Source organism: Lithobates pipiens, unplaced genomic scaffold, assembly GCF_037356315.1.
Source record: "Lithobates pipiens isolate NorthernLeopardFrog02 unplaced genomic scaffold, aLitPip1_a1.2 Scaffold_16, whole genome shotgun sequence".
NCBI classification, from domain to species: Eukaryota; Metazoa; Chordata; class Amphibia; order Anura; family Ranidae; genus Lithobates; species Lithobates pipiens.
The window spans coordinates 445,887,363-445,908,691 of NW_027507748.1; the positions used below are offsets into that span (position 1 = coordinate 445,887,363).

General features: G+C 43.0%; 1 protein-coding gene across 1 annotated transcript in view; it reads right to left on the minus strand.

Annotated features, from left to right (window-relative positions):
• The window catches only part of VWA3B (von Willebrand factor A domain containing 3B), a 239,170-nt gene that overhangs the window by 202,934 nt on the left and 14,907 nt on the right, over positions 1 to 21,329 (minus strand). The window contains exons 2-7 of the mRNA XM_077482767.1: positions 19,711 to 19,884; positions 14,733 to 14,821; positions 13,755 to 14,005; positions 11,937 to 12,093; positions 1,692 to 1,861; positions 1,120 to 1,196 (exon numbers count right to left, since the gene is read on the minus strand). Coding sequence (XP_077338893.1) covers positions 1,120 to 1,196; positions 1,692 to 1,861; positions 11,937 to 12,093; positions 13,755 to 14,005; positions 14,733 to 14,821; positions 19,711 to 19,825 — 859 coding nt within the window. The 5' untranslated portion in view covers positions 19,826 to 19,884. The remainder of the gene's footprint in view (positions 1 to 1,119; positions 1,197 to 1,691; positions 1,862 to 11,936; positions 12,094 to 13,754; positions 14,006 to 14,732; positions 14,822 to 19,710; positions 19,885 to 21,329) is intronic.

Below are 21,329 nucleotides of genomic sequence, written 5' to 3' on the forward strand. Positions count from 1 at the left end.
GTGCTGAGTGTTTTGCGGGTGAAGATATCTAAAAATTACAGTCACATGGCTATGTGGGTAAGCATTCCCCTTGTGTTAAAACTTTGTGAATTAGGCCTATGATGTAGTGTGCTGAGTGTGTTTGCTACTTTGTAGTGTTCCTAAGCATAATTGGGTACTTAGTGCATGCTGTGGAATGCTAAGTACATTAGGATGTACTGCATACTGTTGTCTGTAACAGAACGCATGGTAGGGTATGCTAATTGGAATATGTGGTCTTCTAAGAGTAAAAAGATGCATGGTGTGACATGGCGAAGTGTGGGGTGCTAAGTATAATGTAATGCATAGTGCAGTCTGCTGACTAAAAAGGTGCACAGTATGAAGTGTCAAGAATACTGTGGTGCATGACACAGTGGAGGAGACTTACTAAAACTGCTGCACACAGAATCTGGTGCAGCTAAGCATAGTAACCAGTTGTCTTCTAGGTTTTATTTTTAAAACTTAATTGAACACGTTAAAGTAAGAAACTGATTAGTTACTATGCACAGCTGCACCAGATTCTGTGTGCACCAGTTTTAGTAACTCTTCTCCTGTGTGCTTAAGCTACTGGGGTACATGCTAAGATTTATGATGTGTATGTGGTGTATTCCTGCAGTGTGCTTAGTGCATATAGGGTACATTCTGTGATGTGTATCTGGGCTTTATGCTGTAGTGTGTATATAGGGTGCATGATCTGTAGCAGAGCACACAGTGTAATTTTAAGATCATCATTGTAAATGTGCTGAGTGTATTGAGGCATATGTAGTGCTAAGTGTAAAGAGGTGCATGTTGTATTCTGAGTTTATTTGTGGTAAAGTGTGGGGTAAGCTGAGTGTATTGGGGTGAAATGTGAGTTGGTTATTGGTTCCTGCCCTGCCTATCTATGCAATTTCACTACACACTTCACTGTAACAGGCTTATGAAGAAATTTGCACCCTCGCAAATTCCCTATTCATGAACTGGTACACATTTACTAACTGATAGAGAAAATAAATATGAATAAATATGAAATATTTCAATCTGAGAAACATTGTTTTATATTATATTACATTCTGTTACAGGCAGACACAGGTTTTCAAGTAAAAAAAGAAGTGGCTATACCTGGGTAATCTTTATCAGTTTTTGTTTCTGGATTCTTGTTATCTTGTCTTAACATTTCCTCTAAGCAAATATGGAACCTATGAAAGAATGTAAAGTTATTTTTCTTCTGATGTGTACACTGTACTTCTGCCATAATTTACGATCACCTGAAAACATGTTCATATACTGTACTTTATGCCGGGGGTAAACATTACTCAATAGTAAGACAACTACTGTATGCTGCCAAATATAATCAACATGCATACTATTATATAAAGAATTTAAGTAGAGCTATTGCTATTACACTTGTATGTACATATCAAATGTTTTCACATAATAAGGTCATTAATAATAAATTGATTGCTAGGAATGCAATATAATTAAGTACAGTTTGTTTCCATTCTCAGAGACTCCTTAGATCAGGGCCAGGGCCAAGACCAGGGGTGGGCAGGAGGGGGCAGCTGCCCCTGGCGCAATAGATCACCCTCCTCTGTATTTGTTAGTCTATGCTCTTTTCTGACTTGATAATCTGCTTTTTTAAATCATTTTATATTTTATTTATGCAGGATGACAATTTAGGCTACAGATTTTACCTTCCAGATGTTCGAAGACTTAACTCCCTCATCATCATCATGTGTTCCATTTTGTGAGGGGTATAGCAGACAACATGAAGGGGACATGGGCTGTTCTCAATAGAAACTAACAAGCGCTTTGTCTTTCCCATAGGAGCATCTCCAACACAGAAATAATACACAGCATCCACCTGCAGTTTGCCAAAATAAATATCATTAGAGCCATTTTAGAAAACGGAAAATGTATTATCAAATGCTTACCTTTAATTTTCCTTTCCTTATGAACTTCATGGCAGTAACCCCGCCTCCTCTCCAATGCTATAGGACCCCATTCCCATAAATTTGAGCTCACTGCTAGAGACTGCGTTCCGTAACTAGACAACTCCTGACCGATGGGTGGGAACTCCATCTGCCATGGAGTCCATCAGGAAAGCAAAATTACATTAAGTATTTGATAGTAAATTTACTGTTTTCCTGACAGACTCCATGGCATTCTACATGTGGGAAATAACTAGCCAGTCCAAACGGGTGAGTATGCTGATCAAAAGAATTTTAATTTGGCCTGTCAATTGACAAGATTCTTAAACCAAAGTTCACAGAAGATAGAGAAGCAGGTTCTATACAATAATGTGACATAAAGGTGTTAATGGGGGCCCACAAGGCTGTTTTACAGATGACATCCGGAGCCACATGCCGGGTTGCTGCCCACGAAGCCACAATACCCCTAGTGGAATGAGCTGTCACCTCCTCTGGAAGAACCAAGCCCTTAGCCCTTTAAGCCTGCTGGATGGATTGGATGATGCAGGCCGAAGCTTGCTTCCCTTTGTTATTGCCAGAGCGCAGGGTAAACAGGTAGCGTAGTCAGAACGTCTAAAGGAGGAAGCAGGTGCAAGTATTCCTTCAGTATTTCACCTACATCCAGAGGGTGAACTTCAGTGGACCCTGGGCCCCTGAATGTAGGTAGGACAATATCTTGGTTCTCATGGAACACTGAGGCAATTTTTGGATTTGAGCCGAGCATGGGGATGAGGACCACCCGGTCCGGGAAGATGGTCAGGAATGGTTCTTCGTGACCCAAGGACCCGATCTCAGAAACCCTTTTGGCCAAAGTGATGGCTATTAGTAAGGCGATTTTTTCAGAAAGGTCTTTGATAGAAAGCGAAGCGGATCCAGCAGTACTGAGTCCAGTCAGTGAGTCAAGAACAATGGGAAGATCCCATTTGGGGAATCTTGGCCTTCTTTGGGGCCTCAGTCTTGCTGCCTCATGGAAGAACTGCCGGATTGGAGGGTGAACAACCAATGATGTTCCAGGGAAGGCTGACAAGGCTGAGACTTGGACCCTGAGAGAATTGATTGATAGAGACAGATTTAGGCCGGATTGAAGGAAGCTGAGGATACCTGGGTCTCTGAATGATCTACCCCTATAGGATGAGAATTCAACAAACTTGGCTTATATTCTCCCATAGACCTTGTTCGTGCTTGCCTTTCTAGAGCTCCTGAGGGTGGAAATCACTCTTGATGCACACCCGAGTGTTTCCAGCCTCTCCCTCTCAAGAACCAGACCATCAGTCTCAGTAACGCCAGGACTGTCCCCTGAGAAATAAGGTTCGGCCCGAGAGGGAGAGGAATCGGGTCCCAGAAGCTGAGTTGGGTCAGGTGGGAAAACCATGGCCTGTTTGGCCAGTAAGGCACTATCACCACCACCTTGATCTCTTCCGCTTGGAGTTTCTGTAAAAATCTGAGGATGATTGGGAATGGGGGGAAACGCATATGCCCTGTAGAATCTCCACCGGTCTGTCAGGGCATCTATTCCGAAGGCCTGGGTGCAATGGCCCCGAGTGTAATACTTCCTGATTTTAAAGTTGCAGGGGGATGCCAAAACATCTACTTCAGGATCGACTCCCAAGGACGGGATCCACTCGAACCTCCCCACATGAAGGGACCACTTTTTCTTGTCTAACTGTGTGCAGGACAGGAAGTGCACTTGGACATTCTGGAGTCCGAGGACGAAGACTGCTGAGATATTGGCCAGGTTTTCTGGGCCCAGGACCTGATGAGCTCGACTTCTTGGAGCAAGGTGGAGCTCCAGGTACCCCCTTGCCTCTTCACATAGGAGACCGCCATGGTGTTGTCCATTCTCCATAAAACTGATTCCCCTTTCAGGAGATGAGCGAAGATTTGAAGGGCACTCCAGGCTACCCGTAGTTCTGATGTTTGAGCCCAGATTGTGAAGACCGGCATCCCACCTGCCTTGTACAAGTTCTCACCCACAAAGGGCTCCCCATTTGGCACCACTGGCATCAGTCATAACCGTGACCCATGAGACGGAGTCAATGGAAAGGCAGGTGAGCAGATTTTTGCGCTGGACCCACCAGAAGAAGCTGTTCCTTATCACTGATGTTATGCAAATGAATTGATTGCTGTCCCCTGACTTCCATTGCTGGAGAAACCCTGTCTGCAAAGGGCTTAATCACCACAGAGACCATCTGACCATGGGGGTCGTAGAGACCATTGTGCCGATGATTTTTAGGCACTGTGAGGCTCTCAGGTGTGAGGAGCTCAAGGCACAGAGTATTCTCTTTCAAATGACTGGGATTTTCTCTACTGGGAGAAAGATGGTACTTTCCACCATCGACCTGGGCCCCTAAGTATGTCAGGTGCAGGACTGCTTCCAGATGGCTTTTCTGCAGGTTTAGGAGCCAGCCGAATTCGAGCAGTGTGGTGATAACCTGCTCCCTGTGGATCAGCAGCTGTCCCCTGTCTTGAGATAGCAGCAGGAGGTCGTCAAGATAGTGGCACAAGCGTATCCCTTTGGTTCTGATAAAAAAAAATGGAATTTGTGACTTTGAATGAGGTTCTAGACATGGCGGGGGTGTGTTTAAAAGAATCACATGTTTATTAGCATGGAGGGTATATAAGTATGATTATCTGGGTCATGGGGTTGCACATAAAATTGCACATATATCATGGACATCAGAGACACATAGTTATATCAACTTGGAAACTCATGCCAATATGGTGAATACATTTATATAACATGGTACATCAAGGATAAGAAATGATATCAACTTAGAAGCACATGGCAATAACGGAGATCAATGAGCAATTCCCATGAGTCCATATATATATATATATATATATATATATATATATATATATATATATATATATATTTTATATAAATACATAGTTCTGAAAGCCGCACAGTGCATTGAAGTGTAATGGTGTAGATGGATAAAATCATTTCCTGGGAGACTTAGTTGGTTGCTGATAATGGTATATGTTGGCATCCTAGATTTTCCGACGCGTTTCGTGTTTGCACACTCATCATGGGCGGATGCTCCCACACATCTAAAAAGATTGGAATGTATTACATCTAATGTAACACTAAGCATAATAGGAATAGGAAGATATGCCAGTCCTGGATACTTACATATAGAAAGTGGATGATGGGAGTGTATTAGATGTGGAACCAGGGCTAACAAGAAGGTGTCCATCCGGAAGCTGGGGTAATGTGGAGCCACGTGTAACTGTGGCGCAATGCACAGAGTTTCCCAGAGAAAAAGTAGCCACTCTAAATCACGTGCCATAATAATAAGGGGGTGCTGAAAACTGCCAAAAGATCTACATTAAATAGATAAAATCTGTTAAGTATTATGGTCACATCAAAGAAACCTAGTGGCATATTGGCTGACGATGGAGTTACCTTAATGGCATACATGGATAGGTAGAGGGTCCCTGTGCAGTGTGGCGTGTTCCACACTGTAAGGGTGGTAGCTGTATACAAGCGGCGTGTTATGTACACCTCACACAGCCACACGCTGGCTCCTACCGACGTCATGCCGGCTCGACACAGGAAGCAGGAAGGGGCTCTGGCCTGGACGGTAAACACCCCCCCCCCCCCCGATAGGGACTAACCTCCCCAACTGTGGCGGCTGCGATGGTGAAAAACGCACCCCGTGTCGTGAGGCACATGATGACGTCACATGTGAGGCACGTTACGTTATGTGGCATCGATGCGCTGTGGATCTTGCTCAGTCCCCCGAATCCCCGCCTCAAGAGGGCGGAAGGGAGTAGGAAAGGGAGGACATACAAAGCCCATCGCAGCTTCCGGGATAGGACAACAAAAGGAGGCTCACAGTGCCACAAAATGACAAACTACCCACCCAAATAGAAAAAAAAAAAACAACGCGCCCCCACCTGATCCACCTGGGCAGGCCCAATCTAAACAGCTCACATCCACTGGATGCCTAGCATTTAGCAGATTTTTGGAAGGATGTCTGTCCTCTACTCCAATTCCTTCTGAAGTCTCGGCTGGGCCTGTAAGAACGTGCTTCCCTTGAATGCTCAGTACTACATCTTCTTCACTGGGGCCTCTTCTGGCCAAGCAGACGCTGCAAGGGTCAAGGCGGGTTTGCAAGCCATACCGGAAAGCCCGTAAATTCTCTTGAGGTCTTGGTCTATTCTCCTCTCAAGCCCGTCCTTGAAGGATACCACATCCTCTAAGGGAAGAGTGACATGTTTGGCCAGTCGCATCAGAGCTGCGTCTACGAGGGGAGTGTTTTCCAGATGTTTCACTTCCTTGAAGGGGTATAATCTGGAGATTTTGCTTGACATAGAAGTCTTCCTATCTACCTTGCTCCACTCCTCATCAATGATATCATTCAATTCAGAAAGGAGTGGGAAGTTGGAATGTTCCTTCCCCAGGTGTTTAAAGAACTTCCTTTTCTTAGCCGGGGGAGTGGAAGGATCTTCCCACTTAAGGACATCTTTGACCGCTTTAATTAGTGGAGAAACAAGAGCGAAGTTGAAGCCTCTGACAAATTTGTCTCCCTCCAACTCCCTGTCTGAAGATTTGGGAGAAGCGTCATAGGGCTCCTGGGCCTCATCAGCCAGGGAGCCAGATACAGTGGTGGACTGGCTCTGTGTGCGGGCTGTACCCCACTCTTTGAGGGATTGCTGCACCACACGCTTGACTAGTGATTCCATATGTCGGCTTTCAGACTATTTTTCCCCCAACCGCCTGGGCATAACATGGGCCACATAATGACTTGCCCTCCGGGACTCAAGTCCCACATCCCCAGCAGGCTCTGCAGTCAGACCTGGATGAGGAAGGTTGACGTTGCGGCCTGGCAAGGTCCCTGTCATCACGGACGGTAAACTGTCAGTCCGACCTGGATAGACTAAAGGAGAAGGGTAGAAAATATGACATTAGGGGTTATGTTATCCAACCGTGGACCCAACCCCCATTCTCACACTTCATGTACCTAGAGCGTGAGGACTGGCCGCACGGAGGCGGTGACTTGTCCATGGCACCCTGGAGGACGAATAAGGGACAATCCTGCAGCCTTGTAGGAACATCCACACGTCCTAGCAGAAAGGAACACAAGTAGCAGTGCAGAGGGGGCTTCCCTTTTAAGAGCCATCTCTGTCCCCCCACTCCTGCACCATAGCTCCAGGCCGGAGCTTACCTTGGCCTGAGAGCCTGGTGACTGGAGGAGCTGTCGCAAACTGCTCTCAGGAATCCTCAATGTGACAGGGACTCACAGGGATTTAAATATCCCCGCCATAATGAAGTCACTGCCACGCCCCGCCTGGAGACCTGCCGTAGAGCACCTACACGGCCCCGGCCGCACCGCGCATGTGCAAAACCAAGCCTTGGTTTTGCCCAAGGATTGGGCATGCGTGGAAGCACGATGGACCCCCGGCCCGGAAGAGGGAGCCACATCCTGGAATGCAGAAGAGTTCCAGGCACCATAGAGGGACCAGGGAAAAATTAAAAAGAACAGGACAAGGGCACATGAGGGGGGGACAAACAAAGGGTGCACATACAGAAATGGCTGCAGACCATGCCAGCTAATCTTCTGCACCTGGGCATACATAGGCCGTCCCCACCACTGGACACAGAGGCCTGGAGCCATGTACCCACCCATGGCTGGGCGCTGGGCTAACTTGACACTGCTAGGAACGTATGCCTAGCACCAACCTCGATCGATTTGACATCCATTGATTGTAGGTCCAATGAGGAGGACAAAAAAGGAACGCATTCTCTAGTGGTGAGCTTAAATTTATGAGAGTGGGGTCTTATAGCATTGGAGAGGAGGCAGACGTAGACTGCCATGGAGTCTGTCAGGAAAGGTATTTTTTGAGATAATGTTAAAGTGGAGTTCCACCCTCTATATATATATATATATATATATATATATATATATATATATATTTTTTTTTTTTTTTTAAACTCATGGTTTTATTGTTCATTTTCTTCTTTACTTCCTGCTTCCGGCCGTGGCCTAAGCGCGTCAACCCCCGTCCGCTATGCCTCCTGGGAGATGTTTTTCATCAATCCCAGGAGGCAATAGGTGTGGGCTGGGCCGTAGCATCGCGTTATTTCAAAACTGGAAATGACACGATGCACGGCGATGTGTTAGGGTGATGCAATGTGCTTTGGGCGATGCGATTCAATGTGCTGGGGTGATGCGATTTGATGTTCTGGGGAGATGCAATTCAATGTGCTGGGGCAATGTGATGCGATGTGCTGGGGGAAATGCGATTTGATGTGCTGGGGGTGACGCAATTCTATGTGCTGATGCAATTCGATGTGTTGGGGGTGATGCAATGTGCTTTGGGCGATGCCATTCAATGTGCTGAGGGCAATTCAATGTGCTGGAGGTGATGCAATGTGCTAGGGGAAATGCGATGTGATGTGTGGGGGCAATGCGATTCGATGTGATGTGCTGGGGCGATGCGATTCAATGTGCTGGGGCGATGTGATTCGATGTGTTGGGGTGATTCGATGTGCTGGGGGAGATACAATTCGATGTGCTGGGGCGGTGAGATTCGATGTGCTGGGGGCAATGCGATGTGATGTCCTGGGGGCGTTGTGATGCAATGTGCTCGGTTGATATGATTTTGTGGGGGGAGGGGGAGATGCGATGTGCTGGGGGAATATTTTCTTAATTTTAACACGATTATCTATGTAACATAGATTGTTCGTAAAAAATAAGCCCCATTTTTCAACATTAATATGCACAGTGTGACCTTCATAAAGTCGTCTTCAATACATCTAGATGCATAAATGAATTGTGTTGCTGAGATTATTTTTTTTTTTTTTATTTATTTTTTTTTTTTTAATGAAAAGCTGTACAGAGAAAATTAGCCGCTGAGTGTAGATATGTGTGTGTGTGTATATATGTACAGAACACGATAAACATATAACAATATATATATATTTCTTGAATAATATTCCTTGTACGTGCAGTATATTTCCTGGTTCCTGGAGGGAGGAGGGGAGGAGGGGTTTGCATAGATAGGGGCGGCAACTTCCTCTGACACTGCCATTGCTATGGAAACCTGACCTGAAACCTATTACACCGCTTGTGCAGCACTGAGCATGTGCGAGATTTGCAAGGCTGAAATACAGGAAGAAATACAATCTGGCTTCAGATGCCCACACTTAAGATGGCCACGGTCTGCTGCTAGTTTATAAACTTTCAAAATGCTGTTATAACCTAACAAAACTAGTAAATAGAATACATTAAGCTTGTGTATTATAGGGGTATTTTTATTTAAAAAGTGTCATTTCGGCCGGAGCACCACTTTAACGATGGATCAAGGATGTGATTGAATGGGACCCAAGGGTGTGTCCCAAGATTAGACAATGCATGTGGACGATTCAGAGACAGAATGTGTGTCTAGCCTAATGAAGACCCCCTATTCCATCTTCTGTAATAGTGAACTAAGGCCGGCAATAAACAGAGAAAATTTCTTTCCTGGAATTTGCTAGATTCCACCATCAACACAGACAGTGTTGATGCGGGAATCTCTCCTGCCAAGCCAGTGTCTTCTCGTGGGGGAAGACAGTGATTATTGCTAGCGGCTATAGTAGGTTGGGTATACCCAAGCCGATTGATCGATCAACCTGGTACATTCAGCCTGTCCATACAAGGTTCAAATCTTGACCGGTTCAGCAAACACATAAAAAATCCAGCTTTAAACATTTGAATATTAATATTTTTGTCTTTCATGCAGGTATTATTGCAATTTGGTAGGCTCAACATTGTTTTACCATTTATCAATAAACACAACTTTTGAATTGTTTGTATGTATTACTTTCACAACATATCACTGCTGTGCCACTGAACACTTTAATGAAATATGGCCAAAGCTTTTGCTTTCGGGTAACAATTTAATAGTTGCAAAAAAATATGTTGCGCTAAAAAATAAAAAAAAAATACATTTTAACCACTTCCCACCCGGCCAATGCATATATACGGCCGGGTGGGAGCCGTCTACTCCTTATAGGACGTTCAGGAACGTCCTTCAGGAGTAGCGGGATCGTGCGCGCGGGCGATCCCGATGTGCTCGTGTCACCCGGACACGGCACATCTCAGATCGGCAGGAGGGCTCTGTGATTGGCCCTCCTGATCACATGACGGCCGTGTCCAATCACGGCCGTCATGTGATGTAAACAAACAGCCGGTTGCTAGGCAATCGGCTCTCCTCTCCTCACACGGAAGTCACCGCTGAGGAGAGGAGAGCAGAACGCTGCAGCCGGCTGATGATCAGTGAGTATGAGCTGCTTTTTACAGCTTTTTACTCACTGATCATCAGTGTAGTGTAAACACACAACACACCACACAGTACAAACACAGTCCCCACATATGTCCCCAAAACACACATGTCCCCAAAACATACATGTCCCCAAATAATAAAAACACATGTCCCTAATAATAAAAACATGTCCCCCACATATGTCCCACTAAAATCACATGTCCCAATGATTATCTGCACACATATGTACGTGATCACCTGCACACATATGTACATGATCATTTGCGTACATATGTCCGTGATCACACAAACCAATTATTATACACTTAACGGAATTTTTTTTACCAAAAACATGTAGCAGAATACATTTTGGCTTAAATTTATGACAAAATTTGATTTTATTGGATTTCTTTTCAAATAGAAAAAAGAAAATATTGATTTGTTTCCAAATTTCCGCTTTTTTTGCGCTTATATCGCAAAAAAAAAAAAAAAAACGGAGTCGTGAATAAATAACACCAAAATAAAGCTCTATTTGTGCGAAAAAAATGATAACAATTTCATTTGGGTACAGTGTAGCATGACCACGCAATTGTCACTGAAAGCGCTAGAGCGCTGAAAGCTGAAAATTGGGCTGGGAAGGAAGGGGGTGAAAGTGCCCTGTATTGTAGTGGTTAAAAAGTTTAGTAAGTCCATGAGCCACTAGCGTGACACTGATATAATGGTGTATAAGTGTCTTGACCACTGCAGCCACCAACAAAGTCCTCCACCTTGTGAATACCACCACCAATCAATAGATGTGCTCTTACTGGAGAGCAATGACCACCTATTACGGGGGGGTCACAGAAAGCTCATGTGTCTCACACACTCCACCACCATACGACATTCAGCATACGGAGGATGAATGGGTAAATCGACAATCCTCTTGTCTCAAACCATGGTACCAGATGGCATACTCCAAAGAGATGTGATGCCAAATAGTATAAAATCTTTACGATTGGGTTTTATTTAAAAAGTAATGCACTTACATGCCAGTAGAATAAAATCAGCGTGTATTGTTACAGGGCACAATAACAATCGTGTGCTTGCATCCAAACGCGATGACAGGAAAGGACACCTCAGCCCGACCGGTTTCGTCCCCACAAGGACTTCTTCCGGAAGCTTTCTGTGACCCCTTGTAATGGGTGGTTATTGCTCTCCAGTAAGAGCACATCCATTGATTGGTGGTGGTAGTCACAAGGTGCAGGACTTTGTTGGTGGTCAAGACACTGGTACACCTTTATATCATTAGAGTGTCACGCTAGAGACTCATCGACTCACTTAACTTTTTTTAAACAATTTGTTTTGTTTTTTTAGAGCAACACATTTTTTTGCAAATATTCATATTCTGTGATAATATCTCATGTTAGTGGTGCAGCTGTTTATTTAATGATTTGATATCACAAGTGCAGTTTTATATATATTTTCAACAATTTAATATGGCTATGTGTGAGATCATATTTCAAATTACAAGGTCATGGATCGCAAGAGTCACACTAGTTATCCGATAGCCAACAATAGCCTGAAAGGAGGCTACGACTTGATTTAGGCAGGTATAATGTTAGACTGTTATTATGTCTAATTGCTATACCTTATAATATTTCACAACTATCACAAACATATAATATACTCTACCATATAATTAACTGCTAAAAAATAGTACATCGGTACATTTACAACCTGGTCATCCAGGGCTTCTGATAGAGCTTCAGCTGCACTATCTGCATTGACCACTGGGGAGTGCTGAAGATTCCAAATCCACTCTACAGCTTGTTGTATGGAATGCTGAGTGACTTGAATAACTTTCTGATGCCACTTCACTGGCTCCTGAGAGACCCTATGAAACACATCACAACTGATTGATAAGTGTTTTTAGAGAGTAAAGGATGATGCAAAGTCCTTAGCTTTGTACATACATTTCTCACAATTTCAGATTCCACCTTCAGAGGCTAGGTTATTTAGAAGTCATTAACAAAGAACTTTACTAAACTCTGTTTGCATTTATAGTGGCAGCATGGCATGACCTAAATGCAATTTCAGAAGAACAATATTTTCTGGGAATTAATAAAAAGGGGTCTATTTAAAAAGAAAAAAAAAATGCTGTGTAAATGTCTCAGCATTTGTGCAAAAGTCATGAATAATACCCATAATGCTTGTTATGTGTGTGAAATGTCAGTTTCTAACTGTTACCTGTAACATTCCCTAACATTCGATCCTAAGGGGAAAGAAAATATTTAGAGAGCTATAGGCTAAAACCATTTGTGCAGATTATTAAAAACAATATGGAGGAGACCTCTGCATCATGTACAAATTGTATGGACGGTCCTGTGTTCACCGGGAAACACTGGTGTTAATTGTCAGTGGAAGAAAGATGTAATGGCCTGCTGTTATTGGTCAGTGGGAGGAAAATACCTGGTGTTGTTTGAAAGTGGCAAGAGAAAAACCCAGGTTCATTGGTCAGTGGGAAAACACGCCCTGCATTAATGGTCAGATAAGAGGTCAGGAGTAAACGATGCAGAGTACAGGGGTCATTTCGTAAGTAATTCAGCGTTCAAACGGCAGTAGTCTGTATTACTGACCCCTGGAATCGGGATTACTGAGTTGCTGATTACTAGTCAATAATACAGAGTTCATAGTTACATTGTTGGTGAGGTTGAAAAAAAGACACAAGTCCATCAAGTCCAACCTATGTGTGTGATTATATGTCAGAATTACATTGTATATCCCTGTACGTTGCGGTCGTTCAGGTGCTTATCTAATCGTTTCTTGAAACTATCAATGCCCCAGTGGAGACCACCGCCTGCACATTTATGAGCTCAGGTGTGTTCGAACAGGAATATGAACCCGCCTGAGCTTTCAGCTGTACCCTTCTGCTAAAATTCATTCACAGACTGAATACTGAATTATTCAGTCACTTATGCAGGCCCACTCCTGTGCCAGGCTATGTGTGCCCACTGACACACACAGCGTGGCTCGGCCCTCCTGACAACATTTGATTGACAGTAGTAGGAGCCAATCCACGTCCATTGAGAAGAGAGAGAGCAGCACTGCTACTCATGGCCACAGCTCTGGGTAGAGATCAGGCTTAGGTAAGTAATTGTGGGGGCTGGGGGAGATCAGCTTTTAAAAGATATTAAAAAACCTTTAGCCTTTATAACCACTAAACTAGGTAAGGAAATCATCACTTTTATGACCTCCTGGTACAGTGATGGCAAACCTTGGCACCCCAGGTGTTTTGGAACTACATTTCCTATGATATGATGCCCAACTTCAATGCAGAGTGCAAGAGCATCATGGGAAATGTAGTTTCAAAACATCTGGGGTGCCAAGGTTCACCATCACTTCCCTATGATGTCCTGTCCAACTGAGTGTGTGTTTAGTAAGTGAAAACTATTTTCACATTTAAGTTATTTAGGAGATCTTATACATTTTTTTTTTTTTTGCAAAACACATTTAAAATTTGGAAAACAGTTAAGGTATATTTATAATCTCACTTACCAAATGAGGTTAAACTTGGAAATTTGTGCCACTTGTTCTCTGATAACAAGGCATATGGCATCACGGCATAAATCATACTGTACTTTAGAGACTGTACTTAGGTCTAGAATAATGACTATAGATTGCTCTTGGATCACACCAAACACCAGGCGGCTTGAGCTGTTTAGCCAATCCAATCTTTGATTATATAATCCAATAACCTCTGAGAGAGATTCGGCCTTCTGCACAAGTTCTTCCTTCTTTGCTGTCAACTTTGTTAAAAGAAAAATGAGGTCAGTTACTGCATATAAAGAACTGGTTAGAATACGATATCTGTGAATGAATAATGTAAATGTGCATTCATTTAGCACCCCCAAGTTTATGGCAGCATACACAAGGCTAAACTGTAGTAAAATAAATATGTAGGCACCATTGCTGACCCTGTCCTGGAAATACTTGCTCTCTGGCTGCCTCTGGCTTCAGAACTTTCTTTACAACTATCTTTCCTATGAATACAAGCATTAATCAGAGACAAATCTATAAGCCCTTGTACACACGGTCGGACATTCCGACGGAAAATGTCCGATCGGACCGTGTTGTTGGATAATCCGACCGTGTGTGGGCTTCATAGGACTTTTTCCGTCGGAATGCCCGACCAAGAAAGTTTGAGAGCTGGATATAAAAATTTTCCGATAACATGATCCGATCAGACTTTGTAGAGAATTCCGACAAAGTGCCATGTATGCTCAGATCAAATTCCTAGACCAAAGCTATTGGCTACTAGCCTGAACGTAGTCCCGTCGTAACTAAATTACATCATCACGTTACGAACGATCGGATTTTCCGACAACTTTGTCCGACCGTGTGCATGCAACAGTTTCGGACACAATCCGACGGACAAAATCCGACGAATTTTGTTGTCAGAATGTCCAACCGTGTTTACAACGGCTAAGAGCTTTGTAAAGTGATATGTAGTATATAAATATTGTGAGCACTTACATTGTATATTTTACCATTGCTATTATATTGTGGGAAGAGTCCATTCGAATAGCGTGAAGACACAGGACGTCCTAGCTTATTAACATAGTCTGCACAAAAAGAAAGTTACAATGCAGATAAGCAAGACTACAAAATATAAGTATGCATACATAATTATTGTGAATCATATAAAAAAAACGTACTATGCACTGATTTTTCAAGACTAAACTATAGTAGAATAAGTTAAATATGTCCGAGTACCTGAAAGGAATTTAAAATGTGTGTTGTCTCCTATTATTCTGATGGGTCTTTGCTAACACCTAAAAAAGAGGATGCTGGAAAATGCAGTTTAATTGGAAATTGCTACAATACACATAAAGTAGAATTCCAGGATAACTAATCTTATAAATAATGCCTCCCCTCTCCAAACACTTATGCTTACTAATCTATGTAAGAAAGGATCACCCCCATCAGTATTTTGTTGAATAGCCTTTAGTCTGTTGGGATATGTCTCTGCTAACTTTGCACATCTAGACTTTGCAATATTTGCCCACTCTTCTTTGCAAAACTGCTCAAGTTTGGTTAAATTTGATGGTCACCATTTGTGGACTGCAGTCCACAAGTCATTCCACAGATTTTCAATGGGGTTTAAGTCTGGGCTCTGACTAAGCCATGCAAGGACATTCAAATTTTCCTCTTTCAACCAATGTGTGGTCATTTTTGCTGTGTGCTTTGGGTCATTGTCATGTTGGACGATACTTCCCATTGACAACTTTCTGGCAGAGGGCAGCAGATTTTCCTCAAGAAGTTGGCGGTATTTTTCCCAATCCATTTTTCTTCTATCCTGACAAGTGCTCCAGGCCCTGCTGCAGAGAAACTCCCATAGAATATTACCACCTCCATGCTTTACTGTAGGAATGGTGATATATGGATGGCAAGCTGTATTGCATTTCCGCCAGACATATTGTTTGCTGTTGAGGCCAAACCATTTTTTTTCTAGAAAATTACTCATAAACCCCCAAACATTATATATGTTTTTTAGCAGAGACCCTAGGGAATAAAATGGCGGTTGTTGCAACTTTTTATGTCACATGCTATTTGCGCAGCATTTTTTTTTGGGGGGGACAATTTCATGAATTAAAAAAAATCAGTAACGTTAGCCTAATTTTTTTGTATAATGTAAAGGATGATGTTACTCCGAGTAAATAGATACCTAACATGTCATGCTTTAAAATTGCGCACACTCATGGAATGGCGCCAAACTTAGGCGATGGTTTAATTTTTTTTACAGCTTACCTGTTTAGAGTTACAGAGGAGGTCTTGGGCTAGAATTGTTTCTCTTGCTCTAACGCATGCGGTAATATCTCACATGTGTGATTTGACTTACGTATACTTTCGTTTCTGTGTGCAAGCACGCAGGGACGTGGGCACTTTACATTTTTTCTTATTCTTTATTTTACTTTTATTTATTTTTTGACACTTTCTCTTTAAACCTTTTTTTATACCTTTTATACCTATTACAAGAAGGGTAGACATCCCTTTTAATAGAAATAGTACGTGACAAGTCCTCTTTATAGAGAGATGTGGGGTCGATAAGACCCCACATCTCTCCTTCAGGCTGGAAAGACCGAGATAAAAAAAAAAAAAACTGTCCCTACCTTTCCAGCCGCGACCCCGGCATTGTTTACTTCCGCCAGCCCAGATATGACATCATAACATCACACCCGGGCCTCCGAGGGTCATAGAGATGACTGGGGACCATCTGGTCACCAGAAATCTCTATGCTCACACTTCCAGCAGTGACTGATTCGTTCTCTGGCTCGCCAATCGCATGGGTGAGCCAAGAGAAGCATCGGAGGGTGGCAAGGGGGAAGGGATGTCCCTTCACGCTGCCTCTAAGAATGATCAAGCGGTTGAACTGCTGCTATGATTGTCTTTAAGGTACACAGAATTGTTGGCTGAAAAAGAGGATATCTGAATGATGCCTGTAGCTGCAGACATCATTCAAGACATCATTCAGATATCCCCACTCAAAGTCAAGGAGGTCATATGATGTACCTTGGGCGGGAAGTTGCTAAGGTGGTCAGATGAGACTAAAATTGAATTATTTGGTCTCAACACCAAACAATAAGTCTGGCAGAAATCCAATACAGCTCCATACACCATCCAAATAACACAATTTCTTAATTTCAGGCTGCAAAGCAATAAAATTTGATTATTTTACAGGGGTGATTATTTTCTATACCCACTGTACTTACCTAATTTTCTGCTCTGGTCTGGTTCCCGTGATCTGGCCCCACTGTGTTAGCCAGTGCTGCTGCAGGGGAGAGGAGGAATCGGTGACAACGAATGGGCCATAGTAAGCTTATGGGTCACCGCTCAGGCATTACTAGCCATTGTCAATCGCTCTCTCCTCTCCCCTGCAGCCAGTCGCAGACTGACTTAGTGGAGATCACATGACCAGACTGGAGCATCCTGAAAATAGTTAAGTATATACATCTTTCTTACATAGGTTAGAAAGTATAGGTGTTAGCAGGGGGGGAGGGAGCATTTTTAGGATTAACTAGGGTTTACTTTACTCTAACCCTGTTTTTACAAAGCTAATACTGCCACGTTTACAGTAGGTGTTTCACAAAATGAAACCAATATAAATCTCTACTGTCACGCTGCAGTCTTTCTAATGTTGTTGCATACTGTTGCTATCAACAGCCACGTACACTCTGACTGTGCCAGAATGACTGACTCCCGTGATCATGTGGGTGTGCTGTGGGGCAGAGCTGTGTAAATCTCTGGACCGAGTAGACAGAAATAGAGTACAAATCCCTTGACAGGTGAAACAGTTCTCATATACAAGGGGGCTTTAAAAAATGTCCGCACTTCTCTATATATATAAAATTATATATATAATAGAGTTCAAAAAAGTGCAGAAACTTTTTGAAGAACCCTCATATATACTGTATTTTGTATTTAACTGTTTGCTTGGAGTTCAGCTTTAAAATACAGATATTAATTTATAGTTCTGTTTTTAGCTGTGACAAATTTTTGAGCAGGTTTCAGCAGGGTTTGACCAAGCATCAGTACTGCCCAAATCTAGCCAAAAACCTGCCATAGACCTTCTCCGTCAGCTGCTGCTGGGTGAGCTCTAGACACAAGAAACCTTGCTTGCTGTCATGCATAATTTATTCGTTGGCTGCTTTTCAGAGCTTGAAAATGAGCTTAAGTATTTACAGAAAGAAATGTTATCACATGCTAAGGCTGCAGTGTAATGGTCAGTAGTGCACTTTTAGTTGAGATGCACACAAATGTCATATGCTGCATGAGAAATCACGTTTCTAACTGTCAATCAGTTTTGCCATAGCTTAGACCGGGGATATGCAATTAGTGCCTCTGCCTCTGGGTGTCATGGTTGTGGCTGTCAGAGTCTTGCTATGCCTCATGGGACTTGTAGTTCTACAACAGCTGAGGGTCCGCTAATTGCATATCCCTGGCTTAGACTTTTCTTAGAAATCCAGCACAGGCTGATGGATATTTCATCCAGTGGCAAGGAGAGAAATATCCACAATGGAACACGATGGCATCTCACCACAAACAGAACTCGTCTCTAAATAATGAGAGTGATGGCAAAAAGCTGCATCTCCTGTGCCAAAGCTACAACCTTGGAAACAGCCTTGACTCAGAATAACTTCATCTTTTTGGTTATACATTGCATCATTTTCCTTAGCCCCCCAGTCATTCTGAACTGATTTCCACATACTCACTAGATCGTTGTATCAAACATTCCATTACTAGTATTACTAGAAAAAAAAAACAGGAGCTGCGATATCAGAAGCTGCCAGTTCTAATTTTTCCAATGGCTAGATATGGCATTGGTGCCATAACCACAACCACCAAGGACAACTCTTTGCTTTTCAATGCTGTTCACAATCTTATCACATGTTTCCTGTAAGTCTAACTGAGAAACGTTTTGGTCTGTTATATATAGTATTAAAAGGATTTTGTTTTATCTGTTTGATAAGTGCAAAAAAAAAAAACTGTTGAGCCTACCAGAAGTAGTGTTGTCTTGTGAACTCTGCAGCATTATCTAAAACAATAATATCAGCTCAGCTAAGCTCTCTTACTTCAGAACAGAACACTTTCCCCATGTTAGTTATAGAAACAAAGAGGGGAGGAGTTCTGAAGCCTTAAATAAGAATTATCACAATTTTTTTTCCAATATTCAGTTCCTAATGGGACAAAGTACATGTAGTAATTTGTCCCATATCCCTAAATGCCCTAAAATATTAGCTGTGATGTAAAACATGAAGCCCACATTCATTTTCAATCACAAGGAAAAAAAAACTACAACTAGGAAACAGTAAGTACAAAGTAGGTAAAATACTCAGTAGAAAAGATGAAGGCTACAAGAGGAGAACAACTGAATGGTACCATGGCTCAAGGTCCAAGTGCAAGATTCACCATTAAAATATCAGGCACTTGACAGTGATGAACCAGCTCACAAAAACCTTCAACGAGTTTGTGAAGAAAAGGGAGGCAGGCATAAGGGTGATTTGGAGTGCATACAGGGTTTCATAGGGTAGTCATCCAATTGCTACCAGGAGCTGTATCTACCCTTTCAGTGCAAACTCCCAAAACATTGTAGATACAATAGCTGCATTAGACTAATCAGCACAGTCCAAGCCTTCATTCTCTAAAATTGGTTTTCTGATCAATAGATCGGCTTGCGTACAACCAGCCTGCCCATACATGGATCAAAATTCAGCCAGTCCCTGCTGAACCGACCGAATTTCGATCCATGTATAGCAGCTGGCTTAGCTCTACCACTTCTGGAGGTGGAGAATTGGATGTATATAATACACTACTTAAGACATGAATTAATAGGGTGGGAAACATCTCTCTACATTCATCAACACAAAAATAAAAAGTTTATTTGTCATGTCTATAGTGTTTCACAGAAACTACTGGATACATAAACTGTAATGTGAACATATGTGTTTACAACCTTCCCTTTGTTGGAAACCGAGCTGTGCCAAGATCTTAGGCAATGTGAGCTTCTTCTTTTTGAGACCGAGGGACTTCAGCCATACTGTTGATGAAACTTGAGTCTTTACATCCATTATTGCTGACACTGTTTTAACACTTATTTCCAGACAGCAGAAATGCTTTAATTAAACATCTAGAAATGAATAAAGAAAATGAAAATGATGAAAATATGGAAATTAACAATGGTATTTGTTTACACAGTACCTGATGTCCATTTCCTGCTAACAAAACGTCATGTTTGCATACAGTAATTTAACAAGTGCATAGTTTTAAAACAGCACCAGGATACAAGAATCACACATTCCTTAAAACTTACTGTAAAGAGAATCTTTCATCAGGCCATTCATTCCAACCAAAATCTTCCCATAAGATCATATGTGCATTTAATATATTACAGTTTTACCTGTAAAGGTCTTCTTATGTAGCTATCCAAAAGAACAGAGACTGCTGCTAGGAATCGATATTTTATATGTGATGTAAGCTGCCCCCCCTTTGAACATGGAAGCACTTTCAGGTCTCAGAGAACACCTGCTAATAATTACTAAACCTAGTAGGGGGTGAGTAGGGTAGAAGACATCCTCACAGACCAAAATAAGCAAGAGAGGCACTCTAAGACATGGAGGCTGGGAAATATTCATCTTATCTGATGAGGGAGTGACACTGCTTGGACAATAAGAAACCATATACCACACATTTCTGCAAGTGTAAATCTATCCCTAGCGGATCCCCAACCCATCACCACTCCCCCCCCCACCTCGTGTACCCCTCTCCTTCTCCCACATATCTAAACATATCTGACTTCTTGTACCTCCCACATCTTTCCCGCTTCCTTGGAGCCCTCCTTCCTTCCTCTTATTCCTCTTCGGACTGTTCAGTGACAGGGGAGCGAAACAGACGGAGGAGCCAGCGGGTTGCGGCACGGTGACAGTTTGGTGTCGTTTTTGGATGGAAGAGTCTCCTGGTGTAAAATGGTGGGATAGGGGAGCCCCCTTCTTTCTTAACCCCCTCTCTTTCACCCCCCTCTCTCTCCCCCACCTCCTTCTCCCCTCTCTCTCTCTCACCCTCCCACACCCCTTTCTCTCTCTCGCCCCCTCTCTCTCTCTCTCACTCCTTTCTCTTTCACCCCCTCTCTCTCTCTTGCTCTCACCCCCTTTCTCTCTTACCCTGCTTCTCTCTCTCAACCCCCCCACCCCCTCACTCTCTCTCACTCCCCTCTGTCTCTCAACCTGCCCCTCTCTCTCTTAACCCTCCTCTCTCTTCCCCCACCCTCTCTCCCCTTCTCCCATTTCTCTCTTCTCCTAAATTGGGGGGGATCACTATGGCAGGCTAGTGAGGGGGGTGGGGTGGACCACTGTGGTAGGCTCTGAGCTGCCTGACTGACGCACACCATTAATACCAGCGACTGCATGTTATAAACCCACACAGCCACCGGAGACCACACATAGCCACCAGAGACTCCAAATAGCCACTTGAGAAAGAAGGGGTGGAACAATTTTAGATGGGGGGAGCCTGATTTTAGTCTTGCCTAGGGCAGCACAAAACCAAAATACACTACTGACTATATGGTATATACTGTAT